This window comes from Palaemon carinicauda, chromosome 37, assembly GCF_036898095.1.
Source record: "Palaemon carinicauda isolate YSFRI2023 chromosome 37, ASM3689809v2, whole genome shotgun sequence".
In the NCBI taxonomy this organism is placed as follows: domain Eukaryota; kingdom Metazoa; phylum Arthropoda; class Malacostraca; order Decapoda; family Palaemonidae; genus Palaemon; species Palaemon carinicauda.
In genome coordinates, this window is record NC_090761.1 from 61,329,920 (window position 1) to 61,353,400 (window position 23,481).

Sequence of the window (23,481 nt, forward strand, 5' to 3'; positions counted from 1 at the left end):
AAGTTTGCTCGTTTTGTAAAGGATATCACTTATAATCATATCAATTAGAATATTTTATCGCACATATATCTGACTACTAAGTGTCAAGTTTATCCTGTTTTCTGCTGTATGACAACAATCCCAGTCTCTCAGGTGCCAGGAGAAAGTCAAAGAGTCAATATGCCTTATCTCATATGTGTTTCCGATTTACTAAAATTAAAAGACATGCATTGCCCGTATTTCTTATCTAGTCTACCAGTGTGTTTTTTATCATTGAGTGATAGTACAATTTGTTTTAATCTAAATCTTCAGATAAGTATTTGAAAATATATTAATCTTGTTCACCCCATTTTATCTCATTGCAGTACAATATAGCTATGCAAAATCTTTTACAGGTAAAGTCTGAGCATTATTTTTCTCTTTCATTTGTACATACTTGTAAATGGTTGCAATTTGTTCCTATGCAGATACAAACATCGGAGTCTCTTAAGCCAATACACATGTAAAGCAGAAAAAAAAATCCTATTTTTCATTTTTGTAAGAGAACTTATTTATTATATATATTGTACATTTTTATTTAAGAGAAATTATTTAGCATATTTTACATGAAAATAAAATATACATAAAAATATATTTGAGGTTTAATATGAGTGCACAGGTGTTTTAGATTTTTTTGTTTAAGTGCAAATTACTAATGAAAAGAGGAATACAAATTCTATTAGTCTTTCAAGTCCACTCTTGGTAGGTCAAAATTTTTTCAATTTTTTTTCCCATGCAAATAATGCATGTTGAATATGTTAGCGTCAGTACAGGCATCTGTTTCATGTGTTTTTTAAATTATCTAAATAACTCTCAGTTACGTAATTTGTTGACTAATTTATGAATCAAATGCACTGGTGGAAAGAGGAATGAAAGTGCTGTTATCACGTAAGTCTTTTTTTATACTTGAAGTATTATACCACAGTACAGAAGATCCTCAACTTGCAGACATTCGGGGATACAAACACAGATCCAACTGTAATTATAAATCTCAGATATTGTATCAAAGTTTGTATACTGTAATAAGAGAAAGAAATTGATAAAACATGTAATTTGATAAATTTGATACAGTCGTCGTCGGCGCCCACTCGTGTCCGAGTATTGGGTTCTGTCGTTAGCCATCAGCCTCCTATCTATGAGAAAGAGATGAAGAGGGGTGAAGGAAACGACAGAATGCCAGTAGCTGGGTATATTGTTTTGGGTGGTCGTGGCTTTGCAACGGCCACGCACACGCACTTGGCCCACACCGTTTTCACCGCGGCTCAAGACGAATGAGACAGGCGGCTTCTCCGATGTTGGTTGTATCGGGCTGCCGGGTTCTTGTTATGTCAAGGTTCGCCTTGTTGCCTGCCCGACAGGCATTGCCCTCTTCCGCCGGCGCTGGGAAGCTCCGCCGTTGGGGTCTTGTTTGGTTTGATTTTGGAGTTTTCCTTCTTCTAGCCTTTGCCTATCTTAAATAAAGGAGAAGGCCTATAGGGGGGTCCAGTCTTGGTCTGGTCTCTCAGAACTGGCCTTAGCGGTATGGTTGAGCCTGCCAGGGTGGATAAACTACCCCAACGCCATTGCCCAGCCCATCATTGAGACACTCAAGCCCCTCTACTGCAGCAAAGTGCTGGACCATCAGTAAGCAAAACGATATTTGCAATAACTCGATGTTTATTTCATATGAAACGGACCTATTTGTTCACTTTTGCAGCTGGAAATCGTAGGCTTGTGAGTTAGGTTAGGCCTACCCTAGGACAAATTTGTCAGAATTCAACTTACAAACAGCTTCTTGGAACCTATTAAGTTTTTAACCCTTTTACCCCCAGGCTATTTGAAACTTCCCAACCCTTAACCTCCAGGGGTTATTTTTTTTCAAGCACATTTTGCTGTATATTTTTTTTAAATTGCTCTAACAGCCTTAATTTTCGTCATAGAGAGGTCAGGTTGGTCTCATTCTCTTGGAAAAGGCCTGAAGTCTCTCAAAAAAATTATAAAAAATATGCAAAGAAAAATGTAAATAGCAGTTTTTTGCAAGGACGTACCGGTACGTCCATGGGGGTAAAGGGATGAGTTTTGTGAAATGTACCAGTACGTCCTTTGGGGGTAAAAGGGTTAAGTTGAGGACCTTATGTATATTTTTTTTTAATTTACTACAAATATTGCCTGCAAAGTCATAGGATTGCCAATATCTCTGTTCCATATTCTTTTTTTCTTTTATACAAAAATATTTCCATCATTTAGGATAATTTCAGTACCTTATTTTCCACTTAAAAGAGCTTCCTCATTTTTTTAGGTTTCCTATCCAAAATTAGTTTCCTTTGTTTTATTCCATTCAAAGAAATCCAAATTTTATTTTTCCAAATAAAAGGCAGATATAATATGTAAAATATGATAGGTAAACTTTTTTTTGTATAGTCATAAGCAACAGCTGAATAATTTGGCAACAGTTGATGAAATATTAACCAAGAAAAACTCAAAATAGATATTTTAATATGAAGAAAACTTATCAATTGGATGTTCTTGAAATTTTGGTGTGATCATGATAGTATTAATAGTACTGCATTTACATCATTATGAAATTGAGTTAATCTTAACCCTTTTACCCTCAGGGTATTTGGAACTTTCCAACCCTTAACCCCCAAGCGTTTTTTTTTTTTTTTCTTTCAAGCACATTTTGCAATATATATTTTTTAAATTGCTCTAACAGCCTTAATTTTCGTCATAGAGAGGTCAGGTTGGTCTCATTCTTTTGGAAAATGCCTGAAGTTCCTCAAAAAGTCATAAAAAATATGCAAAAAAAAAAAATGTAAATAGCAGTTTTTTGCAAGGACGTACCAGTATGTCCATGGGGATAAAGGGATGAGTTTTGTGAAACGTACCAGTACATCCTTTGGGGGTGAAAGGGTTAAAAGGATAACAATTGCCTCCTTAAGCTTAAGGGAGCCGGCTCTTTATAATGAAAGATCCCTATTACCTATAATTTCATTCAAAATAGTTCATCAGAGTAACGTTAGTTGAAATCACTTGGTAAAGTTGTAAAAGTAATAATATTTTGAATTTTTTCAGACTTTCTATTTCTTTGTAAGAATGATATAACTTTTTCTGGATGTTTTTCAGGTGTTGAGACTATAACAAGTAAAAAGACTCCAAAAGATTCTGAAAAAACCAAGAAAGTTATCAAAATTAAAGGTATGATGTTACTTTCTTGTTGCATGACAATTTTTTTTTTCCATTGTATAATTTTTTTTACTGCTGTAAATATGGCATGCAAACTGCAGCACAGTATTTCACAAATACTTTTCTTCAAAGGTGTTGTATTAGAAATACAGTGCTGTATTTTGTTAACTAGTGTAGCTCTTGAGATTCTGACTTTTTAAGATATTTTTTTCAATATTAAACTTACCCGATAATCATGTAGCTGTCAACTCCGTTGCCCGACAGAATTCTACGGAAGGGATACGCCAGCGATCGCTATACAAGATGGGGGTGTACTCACAAGCGCCACCTGTGGCCAGGTACTGCAGTACTTCTTGTTGACACCACCTCAATTTTTCCTCTGTCGTGCTTCCGGCAAGACGTTCTGGGATACGCTTATAATTTTGGAGTCTTGTTCACGGTTTTTGGTGAAGTATTGCTCTAAGATTTCAGCTTTCGCTATTCAGGAAGTTTTATTATTAGCTTAGCTAGCTTTTGGAATTAATTTGATTAATTATGGTGACGAAGAGAGTATGAACTCTCTTTCACCTTTAAATGGCCGACCCTTCCCTTAGACGGAAGTGTTGGTGTCTAAGAGAGTATAGACTCTCTTTCTTAATTTTGCTTAACAAAAGTTATAGATTTATTTTTTATCTCTCCGCCTTTTATAGGCCTCTTCGATTAACTTCCTTTTATTATAAACTTATTAAAATTAATTTTTATATTTGTTTATATTCGACCTTTCCTAATAGTAGGCGGTCTTTTCTTGGTACCGAAGTTAATTAACATTGAGCCCGTCATTTCGGTTTTACCTGTTAACATATTATGCTATTTTAATGTTTTTGAAAGAATTTCTTTGATAGTCTCGTACTGTTTTCAAAGTTGAACTAACGTTTTGTTTTGTCTCTGCAGTTGTTGACGTTCAGAACGTTCAACTTGCGCTCTATCGTTACGATAGAGAGAGAGCATTCACGGTGTCACGTTGCAGTAAGAGTAAACCGATTCTAGCGTTTTGTTCATTCTTTCTTAGCTTAATGGTTTTAATTCTAATAAAGGAACTTTTTATTTGGGAAATATTTCAGTTTTTTTCCTTTAACAATAATATGTTTTAACGATATATATGATTGGGCTCTTCTCTCAGGTTCTAAGTCAAGAGAGAGAGAGAGAGAGAGATAGAGACGGAGGGAGAGAGAGCTGGATAAACGTTTCGTTCAAGCGAGTAACGTTGTTATCGTTTTTGCTCTTCTCCCTAGTCTCTTTAGGGGAAGAAGGTAAACGTTTCTAGAGTTTTATTCTTGTTCTCAAGCTTTATGCGGTGAGAGATTTTAAACGTAGTTTATTTGATCTAGTGTTTAGTCTCTTTCCAGCCACTGAATTATTTATCTTTCATTAGATTTTTCTGTTACATTGTAATTCTGTTTTCGCAATTACTAACTTTTAAGGAAGGATAGAATTGCGTGTTTCAGGTACAAACCACTTAAAGTTTCGAGTTCAGTGAAATAAGTGCAAACAGAAAATCAAAAGTGATAAGTGATTAGCGCAAAGTGTGTCAGTGTTGTGCGTGAGGGTACTTCTGTGCGTGCCAGTCGTCCTCCCAGTCCGGGACCTCTTGCAAGCTCCCAAGCCCAGGGGAGAAGCAATGTCGAAGGGCAAAAGGGTTCGGCAGGCCTTGATCGGCGCACAGAAGTATCCTCGGTGGTTGCGGGCGTGTCTTACAGAGACCGTCACTCCCACCCGCAGACGATTGAGCCCTTATTTTGCTCGTCTGCAGAAGAAATTTCGGGGAGAAAACGCTGGACTCAGGTCTCAAGACCTCTTAAACGTAAAGTCCAGACCTCTAGAGTTCAACAACCCGGATGCAGTCATTGGGTTAGCTCTGACTCTCCGCAGTCACCAGGTGACTGCACACCTCCTAAGAGAGGTAAGGCGATGCCTCAACAGACCTCATCTTCTGTTAAGGCTTTGCCTCAACAGACCTTATCGTCTGTTGATCCCAAGATGACTTTGCTGCAGTCCATGCAGTCGCAGCTTGCGGTCTTAATGCGTGAGTTTCAGGCTGAGAAGGTTACACCTCCTCCTGCGAGCGCTCCGCCTCACCGCAGTCCAGTCTGCCAGGCGTACGAAGTTGAGGTTCCTCAAGCTACCTTACCGCGTTCGGAGTTGCCAGTTACCAGCGTTGTGCAGCAACCTTAACCTTCCTTAAGGCAACCTCAACAATGGGAGCAGGAGTCTTATGCCTTGAGGCAAGATTTTCTTGCAGTTAGACCATCTTTGAGGCTACAACCTTTTGAGGTACGACAACCTCTACCATCCTTGAGGCAGCCACCTCAGCTCTCGCAGCTGCTACCTCAACTTTCCTCAAGGCGAGAGCCTCAACTCTTGAGGCTAGCTCCTCAGGAACCTCAACTCGTGAGACAGGAACTGCGTTCTGCGCAGCCGCTACCTCAACTCTCGCAGCTCACACCTCAAGAACCTCAACTCGTGATTCAAGAGCCTCTCTCTGCGCAGCCACCTCAACCCTTGAGGCAAGCGCAACTCTTGAGGCAGGAACCTCATGCTATGAGTCAGCCACCTCAACGCATGCATCTGCCACTTTCTCCTCAACTTGAGCCTCTTCCCATTCAACTTTGAAGTAACAAATGACAATAATAACACCTCATTACTTTCATAACTTGCATTTGTAATCATATACATGTATGCCTACACAAACATTATGATAATGGAGGTTATTCGTATTACTTAAATAAAAAAATATATATGTATTCCTTGCAATATATTTTTAACAAATCGCAAATATGGCAAAATATCTTCAAAACAAAATGAATCATGAGTTATGAATGTAATGTAAATATTATGTTGATATTAAAACCCCATGCAAGCATGCATGAAGTAATGCAGTGTTGCCAACAGGGCGAGTTTCCCTGTCCTGAGGTGAAGTAGATTATAGATCGTATATTTAGTGCAGCTTAATTCTACGATTATCATGCCGGCTATCAAATTCATCAACAAAACAGTCTAAATCAATTCCCTCGGCACGTGCACTTTCAATGGACAGTAATGCGATATTACTCAATCTAGCACTGGTCATGGAATTTCTGAGAAATGTTACACGCCATGCAACATGCTCTGCTTCTCTTACAGCATGCTCTACATACAGCATGCTCTGCATACAGCATGCTCTACATACAGCATGCTCTGCATACCTTACCGCATGCTTCTCAGTCACACATCTTTGGTTATTGCCAACTCACTAGACTGTCAAGCAGTTTCATAACGTTGCCTTCTAGTCTGCTGCTTTTGCACCAGTGAAACCCTCACTGAGAGAACTTAGCTTTTCTCGGATATGGTCCCTGTAGATGAGAAAGTGCTTTTCTCCCTCCTTCTGATATTCCCTTGAGGACTCTGTCATTTGGAGAGGAGCCTTTAGCTGCGTAGCCTCCTATGGACTTTTATTTAAGCATAACATGCTTCCAGGGAAGGTAATGGTTCCACTTCAGTCGCTAACCCCGTCTGTTACCACACCTGCTCCCATAGACCTTGAGCTGTGTTGCAAGACATGCAGTCCAAGCTTAGTCCTTGTTAGAGGATTTTTTGTTTACGGAGTCAGTGTGTCACTGGGAAGACGTTCAACAACCAGCAGAAGTGACTTGTTGTGACGCAGTGCGGCAACCTCAGCAACCCGATAAGGAGTTGTCTATACGACCCAGACAGTCTAGACAGCTTCGGGTTGTCACTGTACTTCCTCGCTTCCCCATGGTTGACAGTTCACAGACTGTGCAGCAGTACCATGATCTTGTGTCCGGCTCCGTCAGACGACTGGCTTTTAAGAGCTCCCACAAGTCGTCGCTGTCTGGAGATTCTCAGATGGACTATGGATCTGACCAAGGAACTGGGCCTCCTGGTCAATTTTGAGGAGTCTCAGCTCGTCCCTTCCCAGACCATTGTCTACCTGGGTATGGATCTTCAGAGTCGAGCTTTTCGGGCTTTTCCGTCGGCCCCAAGGATCTTCCAAGCCCTAGAATGCATCCAGAGCATGCTGAGAAGGAACCGATGCTCAGTCAGGTAGTGGATGAGTCTAACAGGGACACTTTCATCGCTGGCCCTGTTCATCGTGTTAGGGAGACTCCACCTCCCCCCCCTTCAGTATCATCTAGCTGCTCACTGGATAAAGGACATGACGCTAGAGACGGTCTCAGTTCCTGTTTCCGAAGAGAGGAGGTCTTCTCTCGCGTGGTGTAGGAACAGCTTTCTTCTCAAGGAAGTCTACATTTGGCTGTTCAGAAACCCGACCGCCGTCTCCTCTCGGACGCATCAGACACGGGCTGGGGTGCGACTTTGGACGGACAGGAATGCTCGGGAACATGGAATCAGGAGCAAAGGACACTTCACATCAATTGCAAGGAGTTGTTGGCGGTTCTTCTGGCCTTGATAAACTTCAAGTCCCTCCAGCTTAACAAGGTGGTGGAGGTGGACTCTGACAACACCACAGCCCTGGCTTACATCTTCAAGCAGGGAGGGACTCTTTCGTGGAAGTTGTTCTAGATCGCAAGGGACCTCCTCATCTGGTCAAAAGATCGAAAGCTCACGCTGGTAACGAGGTTCATTCAGGGCGGTATGAATGTCATGGCAGATCGCCTCAGCCGGAAGGGTCAGGTCATCCCCACAGAGTGGACCCTTCACAAGAGTGTTTGCAGCAGACTTTGGGCCCTGTGGGGTCAGCCAACCATAGATCTGTTCGCTACCTCGATAACCTAGAGACTCCTGTTGTATTGTTCTCCGATTCCAGACCCAGCAGCAGTTCACGTGGATGCTTTTCTGCTGGATTGGTCCCATCTCGACCTGTATGCATTCCCGCCGTTCAAGATTGTCAACAGGGTACTTCAGAAGTTCTCCTCTCGCAAAGGGACACGGCTGATGTGGATTGGCTCCGCTCTGGCCCGCGAGAGAATGGTTCATAGAGGTACTGCAATGGCTGGTCGACATTCCCAGGACTCTTCCTCTAGGAGTGAACCTTCTACGTCAACCTCACGTAAAGAAGGTACACCCAAACCTCCACGCTCTTCGTCTGACTGCCTTCAGACTTTCGAAAGACTCTCAAGAGCTAGGGGCTTTTCGAAGGAGGCAGCCAGAGCGTTTGCCAGAGCAAGGAGAACATCCACTCTCAGAATCTATCAGTCTCAAGGGGAAGTCTTCCGTAGCTGGTACAAGACCAATGCAGTTTCCTCAACCAGTACCACTGTAACCCAGATTGCTGACTTCCTGTTACATCTAAGGAAAGTAAGATCCCTTTCAGCTCCTACGATCAAGGGTTACAGAAGTATGTTGGCAGCGGTTTTCCGCCACAGAGGCTTGGATCTTTCCACCAACAAAGATCTACAGGACCTCCCTAGGTCTTTTGAGACCTCAAAGGAACGTCGGTTTTCCACTCCAGGCTGGAATCTAGACGTGGTCCTAAGGTTCCTTATGTCATCAAGATTTGAACCTCTCCAATCAGCCTCTTTTTAGGATCTCACATTAAAAACTCTTTTCCTCGTATGCTTGACAACAGCTAAAAGAGTAAGTGAGATCCACGCCTTCAGCAGGATCATTGTTTTCACACCTGAAACGGCTACATGTTCCTTGCAGCTCGGTTTTTGCTAAACGAGCTTCCTTCACGTCCTTGGCCTAAGTCGTTCGAGATCCCAAGCCTGTCCAACTTGGTGGGGAATGAACTGGAGAGAGTACTTTGCCCAGTTAGAGCTCTTAGGTACTATCTAAAAAGGTCTTAACCTTTACGAGGACAATCAGAAGCCTTATGGTGTGCTATCAAGAAACCTTCTTTCCCAAGTTCTAAGAACTCAGTTTCTTACTATTCAGGCTTCTGATTAGGGAAGCACATTCTCATCTGAAGGAAGAAGACCTTGCTTTGCTGAAGGTAAGGACACATGAAGTGGGAGCTGTGGCTACTTCAGTGGCCTTCAAACAGAACCATTCTCTGCAGAGTGTTATGGATGCAACCTATTGGAGAAGCAAGTCAGTGTTCGCATCATTCTATCTCAAAGATGTCCAGTCTCTTTACGAGTACTGCTACACCCTGGGACCATTCGTAGCAACGAATGCAGTAGTAGGCGAGGGCTCAGCCACTACATTCCCATAATCCCATAACCTTTTAACCTTTCTCTTGAATACTTTTTATGGGTTGTACGGTCGGCTAAGAAGCCTTCCACATCCTTGTTGATTTGGCGGGTGGTCAATTCTTTCTTGAGAAGCGCCGAGGTTAAAGGTTGTGATGAGGTCCTTTAGTATGGGTTGCAGCCCTTGATACTTCAGCACCTTAGAGTTGTTCAGCCTCCTAAGAGGAACGCTGCGCTCAGTAAGGAAGACGAACTTATTTAAGGCAGAGTAATGGCTCAAGTCGACTTCCTTACCAGGTACTTGTAATTTCATTGTTATTTTGAATAACTGATAATATGAAATACGGGATACTTAGCTTCTTGATATACATGTACACTGGTTTTCACCCACCTCCCTGGGTGTGAATCAGCTACATGATTATCGGGTAAGTTTAATATTGAAAAATGTTATTTTCATTAGTAAAATAAATTTTTGAATATACTTACCCGATAATCATGATTTAATTGACCCACCCTTCCTCCCCATAGAACCAGTGGACCGAGGAAAAATTGAGGTGGTGTCAACAAGAAGTACTGCAGTACCTGGCCACAGGTGGCGCTTGTGAGTACACCCCCATCTTGTATAGCGATCGCTGGCGTATCCCTTCCGTAGAATTCTGTCGGGCAACGGAGTTGACAGCTACATGATTATCGGGTAAGTATATTCAAAAATTTATTTTACTAATGAAAATAACATTTTTCTAGCACACCAGATGTTGTGGAAGTTTTTACGACATTCTTTCAGTTCACCTGCATTGCTTTTAGCCTTGTACATTTTTCAGTCGCCTTTGGAATTTCCCTCCTAAGTTTTCAATTTCTTCAATTTCATCTTGCTCCAATTTTCACCTCTTGTCATTTCAGAACAAATCATTGGGTATGCCCTTTGAGAGTCTATAAAATTTGCTTATTGGTCTTGTTAAACTACTGTAATCTGTAATGAAAACAATTCTTTTGCTGTCAATGGGTTAAACCAGTTTTAAAACAAAGTTCTTCATATACTTTCATGCTTGATGAAACTGGCAGTTCTCTTTAATGCAAAACTAAAATTGTACTCGTAGCTGTGTCACAGATCTTGATGTTCTTCAGTTGAAAGAGACAAATGCTACTATCCTGTGCTGTGCTTTATATTTTCTTGTCAGTTACTTTTCATGTAATTTTATGTTTATATATTTTGTTTACCTATATTTATTTTATCTGGATATTACATTGTTTTGCTTTGATTTAGTTTTGTTTAAGAATGAAGTATAGTATTCTCTTCTGAATGTGTGCCCCTGTTGAATTGTAATAATGATATTTGTAAGAACCACAGCTTGTGTATGCTTGCTTTATTTCTCTGGCTCTATCACTTTTTGCTTGGTCAGCATGTAGGCAAAGAATGCATTTTGAGGCTTATTTGAATTGGCTAATTAAAGATTAATGTTCTTGGTGTTACAAATTTCAAAATTGCAGTCATACCAGAAAATAACTTACTGATTCTGTCTGTCTTCTATCTCATCATGGTAACTTTAAAAGGCTTGCTGAAAATAAAGGAAATGGTAGCTGTTAAAACTTACTCAATATATACTTGGGTACTGTACGGTACTTACAGTCTGATCTCTTAAGTACCAATTGTACATTAAATTAATTTTCTCTGCAGGTCAGATCTGAAGGTTTTTTAAAGAATTCAAGTAACTCGTACTTTTATTACAAGAAAAATTAGTACATCAAAATTTCCAATTTTCAAAAGTGTTAAACAAGTTTTATACCTAAAAATACCTCCAATAATGACTTCACAGTCTTTGTCAGTCGAACATCAGATTTTCTGTGGAATTAAGCATGAATTTAGATGTCTTCACTCTACAGTATTTCCTTTTGTAAGAAAAATTCCTTTTAATGAGCCGTACATCTGTCAAGCAATGTTTCTTGTCGGTGCCATTATTCTCATTAATATAATACTCTACAGTAATAGTTATTGTGTTATTAAATTTTTGCCTGTGGTCCAGTTCTTCGTTTTGTGCTTTCGCGACAGGAGTTTTTGCACTTTCCTGTCAGTGCTTGCCCTGCTACTATCCCATCAATCACATTGTTAACTAATTATTTTGTCTTTTCATTCCTTAACCATTTTGTTTCTCTTCACATTCTGTAACCATCTTCTGGAGACCATATTTTTCAGCAACTTCTTAACTTAAGTTTGTTCTTTGCATACTTTGGAATTCAGTCATTTTCCATAACTTATCTTGAGAAATCTCTTCCATTTACTTTGCAATTGTCCATGAGTTTACACAAGGCAATACATGTTCATATTCATAGATATTTGCTCATTCACTAAAGGTATTTAGATATCAGTAGTCCAAAATAGTCATTTAGTTTAATTAATTTTGTTGCATTTTTTCGTACTGACATTTTAAAACACGCTCTCCAGCAGCGTCTCCAAAGGGAAAGACCTTTTCTACCTCCTCAAATGTTGGCCCATCCCCTGCTACATGTTTCTCATACTTGTGTTAATCAGTAGGTCTTAATTTACGTTTCGAGCATCAACAGTTTGTGGCTTTATTTACCTTTTGCATTTATGAGGTTTTTTTAGGACTCATGATACTACACTTGGTACATAATGTACCTCTTCTAAAAGCCCATATGTCAACTTTCTCAACTAAACTTCCTGTGCTTTCTTTCTGATTATCGTAAGCCTATGATCTTAAATTCTCTCTACTTCATTCCACTCTTCCTTTTACACATTTCTAAGATCTCTCTTTGTGATTCCTAACTAAACTTCCTGTGCTTTCTTTCTGATTATTTTAAGCCTAGCTTTGTTACCAATGATCTTAAATTTTCTCTACTTCATTCCAATCTTCTTTCTTTTACACATTCCTAAGATCTCTCCCTTTGTGATTCCTACTGGCAACGCCAGGTTAAGTAGACACTGTAGCTTTAAGGGGTCTTCCTTTTCACTTCTCCGTAGCTTTTTCCAATATGCTGAGAAACAAAAGAGAGCTCTGTACTGATTCTTGATAGACACTGACATCTATCCCAAGTGGTATTCATCAATTTACCAGCTTTAAATTTGTCATCTAGTGGTATAGGTAAAATGCAAAGAAGGAAAAGCAGAGAAGTAATGAATTCATGTAGGTGTGTGTTTTGAACCAAGTAGTTGGTTGAAATTTTTTATGAGCACTCAACCCTCTGTTCCTTATTCACTCTTTAAAATTATTCTTGTTATCTCTTTTTATATATACAAAAGTAAGTGCAAGTGAATTGAATTAAAGGTTGTGGTATCCTATTGGAAATGTCCGTCTCATAATCTGTGAGTTGGAAGTTCAAGCCCAGTAGCATTTAGTAGTGTGTGCAATCTCACTGCTCTTGTGAGCTAGAGATGGGTGGGTTTAGGGAAGCTTATAGGTCTACCTGCTGAGTCATCAGGAGTTATTGTCTGGCCCTCCTTGGTCCTAGCTTGTTTGGAGAACAGGCTATTATTATTATTATTATTATTACTATCCAAGCTACAACCCTAGTTGGAAAAGCAAGATGCTATAAGCCCAGGGGCTCCAACAGGGAAAAATAGCCCAGCGAGGAAAGGAAATAAGGAAATAAATAAATGAAGAGAACAAATTAACAATAAATCATTCTAAAATAAGAAACAACGTCAAAACAGACATGTCATATAATAAAACTATCAACAACATCAAAAACAAATATATCATAAATAAACTATAAAAAGACTATGTCCGCCTGGTCAACAAAAAAGCATTTGCTCCAACTTTGAACTTTTGAAGTTCTACTGATTCAACCACCCGATTAGGAAGATCATTCCACAACTTGGTCACAGCTGGAATAAAACTTCTAGAGTACTGCGTAGTATTGAGCCTCGTGATGGAGAAGGCCTGGCTATTAGAATTAACTGCCTGCATAGGGGCTGATCATTTATATACTTTATATATTCGGTCTCAAGCACATTGCCTGTCCCTTATTTATGTGGCTCATTACCTTCCTTCGAACTTATAAACGGGTAAGCTATGACAGATCAACTTAACTTGAGAAAAGAAGTCTTTGTAATTATATATGATTCTTTTTATATCCGTTTAATAATAAAAAATGCCACATGGTGACATGTGGCTTCTGGGGATCTTATGCAAATTCCCAATAAACTCAGTATAAGTTCATTAGATAAGTCAGTGACTCCACAGTGATCCATTAATGGTTGGTCTATGTAGAATATAGTTTTGATTAAGATTAAAATATAGAGTAAGAACATGTAATTAATGAGTCTGTTATTATTTTAAACATCAATTACAGTTTCATCCACACATCATTTTAATATTCAGTTGACAAACTAGACGTATACTCTTCACAATGGTCCAGTTAGACACTACCTAATTTCAAAAGTAATGCTTTTTTGTGTAGGATTATATATAACTATATTACCAATATTTAATCATCTTCACAATGATCTGGTTAGATACTACCTAATTTCAAAAGTAATGCTTTTTTAGGTAGGATTATATATAACTATATACTGTATTACCAATATTTAATCATCTTCACAATGATCCGGTTAGATACTGTACCTAATTTCAAAAGTAATGCTTTTTTTATGGATGAATATGTACAACTGCATTACCAGTATGTAATTAAAAGGAGGGCTAAATGAAAGAACTAATTGAAATTGCTGTCGCACCATGTTTTAGAGACCAAACGTACATATTGTATTGTGAGACAAGCAGATTCCTGCTCTCAAATGAAGCTAGGACCAGAGGAGACTTGGCATAGGCTGCTGATGATTCAACTAACCTGTTATATGTTGCTCTTTTTTTTGAGATGCTGATGCACCCAAGTTCAGCTACATATTTCTGTCATGATCATTATCTCACAGATTGTGTAACAAAGACCCAGTACCAGTTTATTAATGAATTCCAAAAGCTATACTCTATGGTATATTAGGGGAAGATCCTGGAAATCCTTTTATTGTCTTAGATTTTATTTAGAGATTGGGTATACAGTAGTATTAATTTATATTGTTTAAAATGATTCTGCATTATGTGATTGTACTGTATTGTTAGAGATATCTAGAACTATTTTGCATAGAATAAAAATCAAACAATATATCCCTTATATATAGAGTGATCATAGATTATCAGTATGTTTATAAAGATGTAGATTTTGATATGATTGGTTGTAATGTCTATCCAACTGCTTGTCTGAGGAATGCCAGAAGAAATAATTAAAATAATCGTTAATTGCAAGTTGACCTCCCATGACTAAATGGTCAACACTAAAGCAGTCTTTATGAAGTGATTAAGAGAAAATTATCATGCTAAGTAAACATTTGACGTAATATCTAGACAAATGATGAGTCATTACAAGAGCAAAGGGTACCAGAAAGAATCTTCAAGTTTGGAATGTTGCACTGTTGTGACACTGTATCTAGAGTGAAGGCATTGGCAGGACTATCAGTAGAGGTTGTGGAAATTAGCATTTATCAAGGAACAGTGAGTCAGAAAAGCATTAGATATTGGAAGCAACTATTAAAGTGGAGGAAATCAAGGGGAAAAAATCGGCAAATAAACAGCAAAGTCTTATAGGAGTTTGGGAAGTTAGAATACAGGACAGAAGAGAATGAAGATAACTTGTTTCATGTCTATCCCATTGAAGGAAAACCTGACAAAATTTATATATAAAGACAGACAATGATAAGATGTTAAGTATGTTTGGGTCTGACTGTGTCCTTTTTTATACCAATGATTTCATTATACGTCCCTGTTTTCCAAAAGGAGAATTTTGACTAGATAGTTTGCTTATTCCTCTGTATGATCTGTCTTTGCATACTACAGTTGCAAAATCACAGAAATTAGCTGCCTTGTTAATTATGTCTAGGCTTTGATGTTATGTATACTGTATTGCAGTATATTTAAAGATTTTTTATTCTTGTACCATTTATGTATTGTACTTTTATTTTTGAAAATTTTAATTTAGTATTGGTAAATCTTCATTTCTTTTTTAGCATTACCCCATCAAGTTATAGTTGCCTATCTTGCTATCAGCAGCTTCTTTTAGATACACCCTTTGAAAAAGAAAAAAGAAATAAGTAACTGACCTGGCCAGACTTGCATCAGGTACTATCAACCCCCTTTGTTGGCAGTTTCAGGTCATTCCATGTACCTGCGAAGTAGGCAATACATGCTGTTCGTTCCAACGCCTATACAAACTTTTCATCCTTTAATATTGTATAGGTATGTGTCTTCAGCAATGCTGAAGTTGATTAGTGACTTGGCACGAGGGGGAAGCCACAGCCACCCGCATGTCACAGAATAGCCATTTTGTGTTTGGTACGGGTGGCTGATTTGATGAGCCAAGTAGCCAGATTGGCCAGAGATGTGCGGCTGTGGCCGGTACGGTTGGCTTGGCTACTCTGGTGGCCAGAAAGGTAACCAGAGCTGCACGTCCCTATACAGTACTGATGTCCAGGGTAGCCAGGCTGGTTGGAGATGCATAATCCTGGGAGGTTCTGTACTCTTTATGTTGACTATGTGTTGAAGGATCTTAAATGTTCTCTTTCACCTTTTCTACCATGGCAGCAGAATGGTACTCCCTTCTCTGTAAGTGATACTGGTACTCATGTAGCATTAGGCCACAGGTCAGTGGCTAATGGACACTACAGTGCTACTTAAGGAGGATTTGACAACCCTATGCGAGTGTTGCAGCCTTCTCATTAGCCCTAGCAAGAACAAGAAGGAAGTGTCCTGACACTGTTTCTTTGGGATTGGTGAGATTCTTTGCTTGAAGATGGGACTGGTCAGTACATGACTGTCATTTCAAGTAAAACTTCACAAACCTAACCATGTCACTAGCCTTCTGGTTTACTTGGAGTTGAAACTGTCGGATCCCCTTAGCCTCTGTACTTATGGATGTTTCTCACAGACTCTCAGACCCATTTTCCATGGGTGCTGACTTTTCAGCTCAGTAGTTGTATAGCACTCCCCCCTCCCTTACGGGACTCAGTTTGCATCCTATCTGAGGTAATAAGTCTTGAGGATTGGTAGAATGACTGGTTCTTCTCCATCTTACTTGCTCTTCTCTTGAAATATGCAGCAGTTGCAAACATTACAAGTTGGTCAGACATCTCTGTAGGGGATGCAACAGCAACTGCTCCAGCCTCCTGGTAAGGGGGGGAATATGTCAGTGTCTTAAACACTCCTCTTGATGTGCCCACCTTCCTTTTATACCAGTTATACTAGTACTGGCTGTGGCCCTAACAGCCTGTACATCCTTATGATTAGTAGTTACGTGGTTGTTGGAGTCATCTTCCTAGCACGTGTATGCGACCAGGGATGATGACATGTCCAGGGAAGAGAGGAATCTTCCAGTTTGGTTCTAGGGGACTTGACTATTGAGTGAGTGTCTTTATTTTAAAGGACAAAGGGTTTGTAAATGCATAGGAACAAATAACAAATTTTAAAAGTAAATTGCTATACAAATCTGAATCCTGTTGATTAAATTTCTCAATACCAGTTGTATGGTCCTTGGCCTTAGAATGAATGTGGCTATTCTATGACAAGCTGGTGTGCGGGTTCTCTCCCATGCGCGACTTGTTAGTCATCTGCCTGCTTAATGATTCAATGGCCGTTAAAGCTTTACTGAAGCCGTGTCCATGTTTTAAAGGATTTAGCTTTGTAAAGCGAGAAAAAATACAAATTACTTTTGGAATCTTTTAGTTTACAATATTTTTTATTCTTATGGACTTTTCTTTATATATATATGTATGTATATATTTTTTTCCTCCAAATTTTGCCTTCTTATTAGTGCTGTTATTCATGTTTGAGTGCTGTACTATCACCATTTGGTAGAGCTGTAAGCGTGTCTTTTTCTGCAGCTCTCTGCCATATTAAGACCCCTGTTTACCTTTGAACTACCACTCATCATCAGTAATGCCTAATGCATTCATATTAGATGTTTTCTTAATTGTGTTGTTGTTATCGTTACTTATTAGGGTCAAACAAGCAACAACATATGATGACTTCAGTCATTCACAAAATTACTAATTACCAGATTCGTTAAGAGAACTGAAGACCCTTTCTCTACATTAGGAATTCATTGCGTTGTGTTACAAAGATAAATGGTCATACTATATTCTATTGAGCTTTTGCCCCAATTATTACTTACTTGGTTTCATATGAAGTTCTTACCGAGTTCGGATTACAATAGGCACGGGTAAACCACGATACCACATATAAATATTTGATTTTACCCAGTCACGGAATCCCACGCACAGATATGCATATCCCTAGCGAATTATCCAATCCAAGGTAACTAAATATCATATGATACTCATCCAAACTTCGGTTGATTAATTCATCCACTTCATTAAATGCTGGGAAGGAACGGCTTCGTTAATCAAATGAAATTCTCTTCATCCTGATTAAGTCCACTGAAGACTACACTACAAGCGTTGAGACTTGAGAAGTGATAGACAGCAACTGTGGCCGTTAGCTCTGTTGCCTTTATCGTAAAAATAATGCGTTCACTCTCTCTCCCAAAGTCATGACTTCCGCTTCGTTCGCTCACGACAAAAGAAAACAACAAAACGAACGAAACCAACTATTCAACGCAAACCGAACGAAACTATTCAAACAACTTACATCGCATTGTTAACCACTTATACAACTATTCACAAGACAATATTCCTTGGTAACAATGCTTATTACAATTAAATATAAACAAAACCTTCATTTGTACAGAAACCTGCACATTTCCACTCAACGCAAAAAGAACATTTTCCATATACAATATGAACATAGATATTCAATAACAATTGATTTCCCATGTCGTTATTGTAAGTAACGACAGTTGTAGTAGAGAACTACAACAAACTTTCATCAGCCAGGTGAAGTATTACTTGCTGAGAATTTTCACAGATTCAGATGGTTGTATTCCCTGACATCTTTAGATGTCAGGGAATAATATTAATTAATATTATTGCAATAATGTGTATTGGAATAAATCGACCCTTTCATAAAGTTCCAGTCCAATTCGTGACCCTTTTTTTAGTCAAAGTTGTGGTTTGTATAGTCACTTATACTCATAAGAGGACTTACCACATCACCATGACTTGAAACATACACCAGAGGCATTAATGATTTCGTATGCACGACTACCCGTGTGAAAAGTTTTCATCTTTTGGGTATAAAAGGAGCAGTTGATTACAGGATAGGCAATTGTAAGTTGGTGTGTTTGCATTAAAATATAAAGAGTTTTTAAGAACATCCATGTTATGTGATTCTCTATCATTCTATCTATCTGTCATCAAAATGGTAAATTTATAAGCCTAAATTTGAATAATATATACATTTTTCAAGTCTCGTGTGAAATTTCTAATTATTTTTGTTACTTTGCTTAAATATATTAGTTTCATATTAATTTTTATCATTTTACTTTGTAGAGACCATGTTATGGATGTTACTAGATGTTAAATTTTAATTTTATGGTAGCATTATGGCTTCATGTTCATGTAAAATACTGTACAGTACTCAGTTTTAAGGGGCTTATTTTGCCAAATATCAGACAGCATGTTTATTAATTTTCAGAAGAAATAGAGGACGAGGAAGAGACAGAGGAAAGTGAAGAGGAAGAGGCAACATTAAGTAGTGATAAGCCCGCAAAGGATGCAAAATTCAGTACCCAAAAGACCACAAAGAAGCCAATTAAAAAATTCCCCAAGGAGAATGTTCAAGCAAAGCGATTCACCGGTAAGATGACTACCCAGGAATTATTAAGGAAGCAGATGCAGACCTCAAGGAACATCACATCTAGAGCCAGGGTCACAAGTTTAACGTCTATCGCCGCAAAGAAGGAGAAGAACGCATCTCGTCTGACTATCAGGAAGGGGAAGATTTATACGACATCACCAAATTCAGCCACCAAAGACAAGCAGCTGAATGCCAAACCAGTTCTTCAGGAGAAAACTCAAGCTAGAAAGGCTCTAACAGTTCCAAAGGAAAAGATATCATTGAACAAGCGTAAAAGAGAAGCAGAAAATCTCCCTACCGGTAATAAAAAGTTCATTAAGACTAAGGATCCGTCAAAATTAATTGAGAGAGCGAAGAGATCTGGGAATGAAATGAAAATCAACCTCAGGGAAAATGCATGCAAAGTGGAGAAAAAAGAAATTGAAAAAGTGTTGCAAGTCAACAAGGAAGTTATGACTCAGTTGCTAAACTTTGGGGCAGAAGTTGCTGAAGCAATGGCCTGCAATAATGAATCTATATTTAGTTTCAGCACTAAAGATAATCCCCTTCAAACATTCAAGATTGACAAGCAACAAGATGATTTCAGTGATGAGGAAGTTGTCAAGATTATCAAATGGTTTGAGGAAGAGGAGGAACAGAGAAGAGCTTACAGAAAACGAATACTGGAAGCATTGAGGGCTTCACATGAAACTAACATGTCTCTTTATACTCAAATGTTAAAAATGTTGCAGTCAGTTACCACATGTTGATTAGTTATAGAATATTTGATATGTAGCTTATAAGAGAATTATTTCCCCCTTTTTTTTTGCATCCAGAAATTATCTTACATTAATTTTTTCACTGAGAGTCTTATATGAAGAAGATCCTTTAAGGATATGTTTGCTTTAAGTTTAAGACTTTTTTTATTCTTAATAAAGAAAATATCTTTATTCGTACCTTGCAAAAACATCCCTAGATAGTGACAGTAGTTGTATGCATATATAAATCTTAAGTTCTGATCATTGAATGAGCTGGTTTTGAATGATTATAAACTGATATTTAAACTTCGAAAATCATTATTAATATACAGCAGTTTTTATAACTTCAAATTATTGTAAATGGAGTACCGTAGCTAATATTGCCAAGTGGCGTGGATGATGTTTTTGGAATAATGGTACTGTTTAATATTTTCTTAAACAAGGAAAGCTTGAGCCAATTACACATGCAGCCACTTAAGTGTTTTATTTGTTTCATCTCATCAGCCCATTTTCAGTGGGTTACTATTGTTAGAATAAATTGTTTGTTCATTTGAGTTGCTCTATGTGCGTGAGCCTTGTACAAGTACAAAATTTAGGCATACTATCAAAGTTACTATTTCTGTTTCCAAGTTTGTTCTTTAATTATTTTGTCCAGAAATTATACCAACCGCTCGAATGTAATTTTGAAAGATGCTGTTGGACATATCAATTTTAGGACTGTACTTCAGAAGAGTTTGTTTATAAAGAAAAAATTCACTCAATTACTATTTCTGTTTTCATGTTTGTTCTTTAGTTATTTTGTCCAGAAATTGTACCAACAGCTCGAATGTAATTTTGAAAGATGCTGTTGGACATATCAATTTTAGGACTGTACTTCAGAAGAGTTTGTTTATAAAGAAAAAATTCACTCAATTACTATTTCTGTTTTCATGTTTGTTCTTTGATTATTTTGTCCAGAAATTGTACCAACAGCTCGAATGTAATTTTGAAAGATGCTGTTGGACATATCAGTTTTAGGTCTGTACTTCAGAAGAGTTTGTTTATAAAGAAAAAATTCACTCAATTACTATTTCTGTTTTCATGTTTGTTCGTTAATTATTTTGTCCAGAAATTGTACCAACAGCTCGAATGTAATTTTGAAAGATGCTGTTGGACATATCAATTTTAGGACTGTACTTCAGAAGAGTTTGTTTATAAAGAAAATATTCACTCAATTACTATTTCTGTTTTCATGTTTGTTCTTTAATTATTTTGTCCAGAAATTGTACCAACAGCTCGAATGCAATTTTGAAAGATGCTGTTGGACATATCAGTTTTAGGTCTGTACTTCAGAAGAATTTGTTTATAGAGAAAAAATCCACTTAAATGGAGATTAAGCTTTTTTTCATAACCATTAACCAATCTAATGTTTTTTAGGGATCAAATGGTGAAACTCAGTTACTGTAATTTGTTCTTCTGATTTGACCTGAAATTACATCAATGATTAGTTTTCATTTTACAGAAATTATGTCCTTTATTTTGTGAATGTAGCGTTTTTACTTTATATGAAAAATAGTTCATGTCTTTGAGAAATAGAGCCTCGGGTTTGTGTAATGTTTTGTAAATATGTAAGTTTAAAAATACAATAGTGAAGAGACCTTTCTGACTTTTTAATGAATACTTTTGTATTCAGATTTTTTTGGCTATTCTAATAATCTTTTCAAAATGCTATCCTGTACTGTATATTTAAATATATACTCGTATATGATATAATTTCATTGTACGTACTGTATGGTAATAATTTGCTAAAAGAATAGTTTCCATGAGAAAAATGTAAAATATTGAATATTATTATGAATTGTATTATGCATATATTTATATTGAAAGAGTTCCTGTAGTAGAGAAGTGAAAAAAAGGAAAGCAAAATCAGAACTCTGTATTTGATTAATGAAGGTGAATAGAATTGAACATTTTGTAGTAAAGAGCTTCATCATTATCATGATAAAGTAGTTTAGCAAGACCAATAATCAACATTTCCAGATTTTCAGGTCTCACCTATATGCTTCTCTTTTTTTTAAGGTAAGGCAAAATCCTGTCAAAATTTTAAAAAGTGACTGGAATGTAAAAATAACTGAAGGGAGTAGGTGGAAATTATAAGCAGAAAGGAAATTGCAGTCAGTAAAAAGCTAAATTTATATTATTTTTAGATACTGATTATTAGGTGAAATGTATAATATGAAAGTAAAGGAATACAGTTTGACCGTAATAGAAACCCTTTCAGTAACAAACCAATAAGATAAATGTATAAGGGTTTTGGTGGCCGATGTGATAACATTCCTGACCGTTGAACTCTGGTTCGAGTCGTGCTCAAACTCGTTAGTTCCTTTGTTCGCTGCAACCTCACCATCCTTGTGAGCTAAGTATGGGGTGTTTGGGGGAGCCTATAGGTCTGTCTAATGAGTCATCATCATCCATTGCCTCTTTGGTCCTAGCTTGGGTGGAGAGGGGACTTGAGCACTGAACACATGTACTGTATATAGTTTCAGTTTCTAGGGTATTGTTCTGTTTGATTGGGCAATGTCACTGTCCCTTGCCTCTGCCATTCATGAGTGGCCTTTAAGCCTTTATCATTAAATCCACACTCTTTGGTGTAGACTTGACAGTTTCTCCTTTGCTTAAACTAGATGGCTCTCTCGACCACTGTCCAAAGGAAAAGGCAATCCATTTGGCTGCTGTTTGACAGTAAGCAAAGTAAAGGGAAACTATCTTCCTCATACCTGTTCTTTTGAAGGTAAACTAACTAATTTAGCTTTTTGGCCCCTTCAAATGGAAACTTTTACTCTACCTTGATGCAAATTTTATTTTTCCTTTTTTTTATGAAGATAGCTGATATTTCTAGCTCCAAAATTGTGCTATTTTTATGCAAATTATTCACAAGGTGGTTCTTTTTGCGCTTGTTGAATAGTTGCTGATGTTACTCCTTTGGGTAAATATGTTTGTGTTAGCCCTAGCGTTGCTGATTACTGCCAGAGTTTTAAAACTCCAAAATTATCTAATCATTTTTTTAATGTCATTTGGTAAGACCTCTAAATAGTTACACTGAAGATAATTATTTGTTCTCTAGTTAACTGTTTGGTTTTTGCAAAGGCCTTGGAGTGTGGTAACCGTACAAATTACAATGGTGTTCAGCAATCTTGTGATTATGGTCTGGAAGTTTGTAAGATTTGGCTTGATTTTAGGACTGTCTTTTACTGTTAATCATGAGATCCTCATTTTCAAACTTGGACAGATGTGATTTGATGGGTCTTTTCCTATCGTCATTATTGATTTTTAAGTACTGTAATAGATTGCAGAGAGTAGTTGTTAAGGGGCATATGTGACTATAGGAATGTAATGTCTGGTATTTCCCAAGGTAGCATTCTTGGCCAATTACTAGAATTAGTGCATGGTACAAATTAAGAGAAATGAAGTTAACCCCAAGACTCAAAATATGATTGTATCCATATCCTTTCATTGACAATGTCTCTTTCACTATATACAACTCATTTCAAATTATAGGTGTGATTCTTGATTATAAATTTAGTTTTTGAGATACACATCTGGTCAGTTTTTTCTTCAGTTGGACTAAAAATTTCCATAATGAGAAAGTCTTCAGATTTTTGGCAATCAGTCTATCCTGAGTAAATGTAATTCTTTTAT

At 37.6% G+C, this 23,481-nt stretch overlaps 1 protein-coding gene across 4 annotated transcripts in view; it reads left to right on the plus strand.

The window, feature by feature from the left end:
- LOC137629724 (transcriptional regulator ATRX homolog) overlaps window positions 1–21,440 on the plus strand; it is a 109,990-nt gene extending 88,550 nt beyond the window's left edge. For 2 of the 4 annotated variants that reach the window (XM_068361289.1, XM_068361290.1), the window contains exons 7-9: window positions 345–374; window positions 3,121–3,192; window positions 18,905–21,440. In XM_068361289.1, coding sequence (XP_068217390.1) covers window positions 345–374; window positions 3,121–3,192; window positions 18,905–19,815 — 1,013 coding nt within the window. In that variant the 3' untranslated portion in view covers window positions 19,816–21,440. The remainder of the gene's footprint in view (window positions 1–344; window positions 375–3,120; window positions 3,193–18,904) is intronic. The other 2 variants (XM_068361292.1, XM_068361293.1) reach the window with 1 other exon arrangement.
- Window positions 21,441–23,481: the final 2,041 nt, after the last annotated feature.